Source organism: Gasterosteus aculeatus, chromosome 7, assembly GCF_964276395.1.
Source record: "Gasterosteus aculeatus chromosome 7, fGasAcu3.hap1.1, whole genome shotgun sequence".
NCBI lineage: Eukaryota > Metazoa > Chordata > Actinopteri > Perciformes > Gasterosteidae > Gasterosteus > Gasterosteus aculeatus.
The window spans coordinates 166,040-172,500 of NC_135694.1; the positions used below are offsets into that span (position 1 = coordinate 166,040).

General features: G+C 45.8%; 1 protein-coding gene across 1 annotated transcript in view; it reads left to right on the top strand.

Moving 5' to 3' along the window:
* The first annotated feature begins 619 nt into the window (after positions 1-619).
* The window catches only part of atp1b2a (ATPase Na+/K+ transporting subunit beta 2a), a 9,987-nt gene continuing 4,145 nt past the window's right edge, over positions 620-6,461 (top strand). Inside the window, exons 1-6 of the mRNA XM_040182842.2 lie at positions 620-1,067; positions 5,486-5,614; positions 5,689-5,793; positions 5,893-5,972; positions 6,093-6,218; positions 6,291-6,350. Of these exons, the coding sequence (XP_040038776.2) occupies positions 962-1,067; positions 5,486-5,614; positions 5,689-5,793; positions 5,893-5,972; positions 6,093-6,218; positions 6,291-6,350 (606 nt within the window). The 5' untranslated portion in view covers positions 620-961. The remainder of the gene's footprint in view (positions 1,068-5,485; positions 5,615-5,688; positions 5,794-5,892; positions 5,973-6,092; positions 6,219-6,290; positions 6,351-6,461) is intronic.

Consider the following 6,461-nt stretch of genomic DNA (forward strand, 5'->3'; position numbering starts at 1 on the left):
CCTGAGAAGGAAGGACTGACCCGAGAGCAGCCTGGGTACTGGGGAGGACTGACCCGAGAGCAGCCTGGGTACTGGGGAGGACTGACCCGAGAGCAGCCTGGGTACTGGGGAGGACTGACCCGAGAGCAGCCTGGGTACTGGGGAGGACTGACCTGAGAGCAGCCTGGGTACTGGGGAGGACTGACGACGCCCTGGTGATCCCCGGGATGAGCCACAGCGGGGGACCGGAGGCGGAACACAGGGGTGGAATCTACAGAAGCTCCGTGTTTCCCTTTCACGCAGCTCCGTTGTCGGATCGTCTGGTCCGGCTGTTTCACCGCTAAAGTTCTTCTGTCAAACGGCTCTTGGAGGAGAGAACGTAGAGTGAGGGTTTGGTTGTTGGAGGGACACTGGAGCTGAAACAGCTGAGACATGTAAACAAGAGAGGAGGACGGGCAGGGAAAGCATATATTTTGCGCAGATATCTTAATTTACAAATATTACCGGGTATATAATGAACGTTTCACACAAATGTTGACTATTTGTCAAATGTAATTTTAATATAAACAAAGATTACAATTTATTTTTTCCCCCATTGTCCTCAATGGACCAGCCGCCACCGTCTGATTAAAACAGTAAAGTTGAAACGTGAGAGACGCAATCACATGCGATCACGTCACACTCTGCAGGGGGCGGGGTCGGCCCGCTGATTAGTGGTGTGACGTCACACAGGGTTTGAGGGAGGAGTGATTTGCAGTGACTCGGTCTTGTCTTTCTCTGTCTCCGTCTGTCTCGGGGTCTCGTCTCACCGGTCATATCCGTCATCGATCCCTCGGATCGATCCTCCCTCACCGACCGTCTCTACGCTCCAGCAGCAGCCGGGAGGCTCGTGCCGTCATAGCGGAGACATCGCGCGCTGCTCCGAGCCCACAGACCGACCTCCATCTTCCTCCTCTTCGTCCTCCTCCTTCTCCTCCTCATCATGTCCGGAACCAGGGAGGAGGACCGCAAAGGCTCCAGCGAGTGGCGGGACTGCTTCTGGAACCCAAGGACCCACGAGCTGTTGGGCCGAACCGCCTCCAGCTGGGGTGAGTAACCCCCCCCCCACCCCCCCTTCTTATGATGAGTAATACCATTATCAATAACTATATTACTCCATCGATCAGCTCAATCTATTTGATAATATTTATAATATTTTATTGATATTATTAATACATTTATTTGGATGTATATATATATATAAACATCAAATTTCAAATAGAATAAATGATATTATATATATATATATATATATATATATATATATATATATATATATATATATATATATATAATATGCAATATCCAAATAAAGACATTAACAATATCTATATCTATAATATGTAAATATCTAGACAGATAAAATTATTTATATATTACCAAAGCATATTTCTAATCAGAATTATCAGAAATATTATGATTATAAATGAATGTTAAAAGTTATAATCATTTACGCTATCCACCAGGGCAATAAATAACCACAATTTCTGCTCTTTATTTGTTGTGTGAATTACACAAACGTCGGAACCGCAAACGGCGTTGTGTTCAGGTTCATGACATCATCATCCGCACACAGCTGGAATGTCACCGACTCCTCCAGGAAGTGCGTCTGGATGACTGCGGCTTCCCGGCTGCTTCAGGCGGCCCAGCAGCCGGTCTGATGACCTGTTGTGTCGGATCGGTGCTCCAGTTCAAATATCTCAACTTTGGGCGACAAAGCGATTTATTCGCTTCACTCGTTTTGCTTTTTCCGCCCTTTTAAAATTTGCCTCATTCACGACCAGACGCGTCTGTGCATTGACTTTACATGGAATCTACTCGCGCCAATAATTCGCTACCATTAGGACCAGTTGGGTGTAGGGACCAGTTGGCTGTAGGGACCAGTTGGGTGTAGGGACCAGTTGGCTGTAGGGACCAGTTGACTGTAGGGACCAGTTGTGTGTAGGTACCAGTTGGATGTGGGGACCAGTTGGCTGTAGGGACCAGTTGGCTGTAGGGATCAGTTGGCTGTAGGGATCAGTTGGCTGTAGGGACCAGTGGGCTGTAGGGACCAGTTGGCTGTAGGGAACAGTTGGCTGTAGGGAACAGTTGGCTGTAGGGACCAGTTGGCTGTAGGGACCAGTTGGCTGTAGGGACCAGTTGGCTGTAGGGACCAGTTGGGTGTAAGGACCAGTTGGGTGTAAGGACCAGTTGGCTGTAGGGACCAGTTGGCTGTAGGGACCAGTTTGGTGTAAGGACCAGTTGGCTGTAGGGACCAGTTGGCTGTAGGGACCAGTTGGCTGTAGGGACCAGTTGGATGTGGGGACCAGTTGGCTGTAGGGACCAGTGGGCTGTAAGGACCAGTGGGCTGTAGGGACCAGTTGGGTGTAGGGATCAGTTGGCTGTAGGGACCAGTTGGCTGTAGGGACCAGTTGGCTGTCGGGACCAGTTGGCTGTCGGGACCAGTTGGGTGTAAGGACCAGTTGGCTGTAGGGACCAGTTTGGTGTAAGGACCAGTTGGCTGTAGGGACCAGTTGGCTGTAGGGACCAGTGGGGTGTAGGGACCAGTTGGATGTGGGGACCAGTTGGCTGTAGGGACCAGTGGGCTGTAGGGACCAGTTGGGTGTAGGGATCAGTTGGCTGTAGGGACCAGTTGGCTGTAGGGACCAGTTGGCTGTCGGGACCAGTTGGGTGTAAGGACCAGTTGGCTGTAGGGACCAGTTGGCTGTCGGGACCAGTTGGGTGTAAGGACCAGTTGGCTGTAGGGACCAGTTGGCTGTAGGGACCAGTTGGCTGTGATATAAAAGAATCCCTCAGTGTCTAAAGTCGGCTCTTGCTTTACATAACTACACTCTAATGATGTCATATTCCCCATCATGCATCAGGGCAGTGACGGTTTGGCCTTCATTGAGATTGAAGGACACACACACACACACTGTCACACACTGATGCACGATAGACTGAAGTGAAGTAAATGTGTGTGTGTGTGTGTGTGTGTGTGTGTGTGTTTGTGTTAATCTGGATTAGGGAGGGTTAGGGTTGATTGCACTGTAATATGGCCACACACACACACACACACACACACACACACACACACACACACACACACACAACATTTGTTTTCAGAACAGAAAAAAAGACATGGAAACAGACAGATATGCAGTGACTCTATAATGTATTCAGCTACTGGATATTATAATACGGGTAGATGAAATCCAGTGTTCTGATTGGCTGGGAGTGAGTCATGGGGTCCATTATTGAATGATCATGTACAGGAATCAGGAAACATTTATGGTCATAATATGTCCGACATAGAAGGAATGTGACTTGGCGTTTTGTGCGTAACAGCAGACTGTACGACAATGGACAACAAGACAACAGTGCACGAGTATTAAAATAAAATATAATGCTGGTGGTAATGGGTTAGTAGTATAAGGATATGGGTTAGTAGTATAATGCTATGGGTTAGTAGTATAATGCTATGGGTTAGTAGTATAAGGCTATGGGTTAGTAGTATAATGCTATCGGTTAGTAGTATAATGCAATGGGTTAGTAGTATAATGCTATGGGTTAGCAGTATAAGGCTATGGGTTAGTAGTATAATGCTATGGGTTAGTAGTATAATGCAATGGGTTAGTAGTATAATGCTATGGGTTAGTAGTATAATGCTATGGGTTAGCAGTATAATGCTATGGGTTAGTAGTATAATGCTATGGGTTAGCAGTATAAGGCTATGGGTTAGTAGTATAATGCTATGGGTTAGCAGTATAAGGCTATGGGTTAGTAGTATAATGCTATGGGTTAGTAGTATAATGCAATGGGTTAGTAGTATAATGCTATGGGTTAGCAGTATAAGGCTATGGGTTAGTAGTATAAGGCCATGGGTTAGTAGTATAATGCTATGGGTTAGTAGTATAAGGCTATGGGTTAGCAGTATAAGGCTATGGGTTAGTAGTATAATGCTATGGGTTAGTAGTATAAGGCTATGGGTTAGTAGTATAATGCTATGAGTTAGCAGTATAATGCTATGGGTTAGTAGTTTAATGCTATGGGTTAGCAGTATAAGGCTATGGGTTAGCAGTATAAGGCTAAGGGTTAGTAGTATAATGCTATGGGTTAGTAGTATAAGGCTATGGGTTAGTAGTATAATGCTATGGGTTAGCAGTATAATGCTATGGGTTAGTAGTATAATGCTATGGGTTAGCAGTATAAGGCTATGGGTTAGTAGTATAATGCTATGGGTTAGTAGTATAATGCTATGGGTTAGCAGTATAAGGCTATGGGTTAGTAGTATAATGCTATGGGTTAGCAGTATAATGCTATGGGTTAGCAGTATAAGGCTATGGGTTAGTAGTATAAGGATATGGGTTAGTAGTATAATGCTATGGGTTAGCAGTATAATGCTATGGGTTAGTAGTATAAGGCTATGGGTTAGTAGTATAATGCTATGGGTTAGCAGTATAAGGCTATGGGTTAGTAGTATAATGCTATGGGTTAGTAGTATAAGGCTATGGGTTAGTAGTATAAGGCTATGGGTTAGTAGTATAAGGCTATGGGTTAGTAGTATAATGCTATGGGTTAGCAGTATAATGCTATGGGTTAGTAGTATAATGCTATGGGTTAGTAGTATAAGGCTATGGGTTAGTAGTATAAGGCTATGGGTTAGTTTAATATAAAATAATACAAAAATTAGAAAATAAAGTGCACTAGCGAACAAGTGACAAAAGTGCCAAGTGAAAGTGACGTGTGCAGAAGGAAAGTGAGCGGTGTGATGTCAGAGTCAGTCAGTGGGGGACCGGCTCTGTTGATGAGCCCGACTGCCGACGGGGAGAAACTGTTGGTTTTAATCCTGATGGTTCACATTGACCCGAGCTTATCACATATCACTGCTTCACTCAGTAACGCTTAGATTTTGCACGACCGTTAGTTGTCGTATCAGTTTTCAGCTCTGTGGCGATCGCCGAAAAAAGACCGGTAAACACCACAAATGATCGTTTCCGATGGTCGTCACGGGCGATGTGGATGAACGACATGGTGCAAGATCTAACAACACCCCCGAACTGTTACTTTATTGGACGATCAAGTACAGCCTCCTGTACCTTTTTGCTTAGTATAATATATTAATTGATTCCATATTAAAATATAGGATGTGACACTATATTATAATATATCCAGTGATGTTATAATAGAAGATGATGATGATCATTATAAATATTCAGAATGAAGGATCCAAAGCTGATAAAAGTGCAGTGTTCTATTGCCAAGAAGAAATGTCATCATTTGTAAAACTGTAGATGGAAAGTGACCAATAAGAAGATGAGAAAAAGAGAGAGAGAGATTATCCCCTCCCCCTCTCCCCTTCCTCCCTGCACACATTGAATGTAGGTCATCAGGAGGCGGCGCTGAACTCAAGAGGATTATAAAGATGATATTTGGAGAAGAGGAGGGGGATGTGAAGGGCTCTCTTGTGTTTGCCCCCCTCCCCCAGGGCTGATCCTTCTCTTCTATCTGGTCTTCTACCTGTTCCTGGCCGGCATGTTTGTCCTCACCATGTACATCATGCTGCTGACGCTGGATGACTACAAGCCCACCTGGCAGGACCGCCTGACCACTCCAGGTAACAACAACAAAGACGCCCGCCGAGGCTCCGCCTCTGATTGGTTAACAAGGACACGTGTCGTCATGTTTCAGGGATGATGATTCGTCCGAAGGGCGATCAGCTGGAGATCAGCTTCACCGTCTCAGAAACCGAGAGCTGGGACGGATTCACCAACAACCTCAACAGCTTCCTAGCTCGTGAGACTATTGGCGCTATGATGTCATGGCATGATGTCACACATATAGAGTGACCTCATGTTTACAGTTAGATGATTCTATCTACTTGTCTGCCTGCAGCATACAACGGCAGCTATCAGGTTCAGACCAACGATAAATGCTCTCCAGATCAATACTTCATTCAAGAGGACAGTGGAGAGGTGAAACTGTCAGTCTGTCTGACTTTACCTTCCTTTTCATCTACCTCCCTGTCTCACCCTCTGCCTTTCTTTCTGTATCTGCGTGCATGTCTCACTCTCCCCCTGCCTGTCTGTCTTCAGGTCAGGAACAATCCCAAGCGCTCCTGTCAGTTTAATCGGACCATGTTGGAGGAGTGCTCGGGGATTTTGGATCGTTTCTATGGTTACAGCAGAGGGCAGCCCTGCATCCTCATCAAGCTGAACAGAGTAGGTCATTATTTAACTTTGTATCTGGCTGCCATGATAGGGAATATTCTTCTGACGTGTCCGTCTCTCCAGGTGATCGGTATGCTGCCGGGGAAGGACGGTCAGTCCCCTTATGTCACCTGTGGAGCCAAGGTGTGAACCGCCTGTCTGTCTGTCTGTGTTGAGTGTCTCTATGTCAACTCCACTCGGCTGGTTGTCCAGGAGAAGAAGGACCACATAACCAACGGGATGTTCCCACCACAG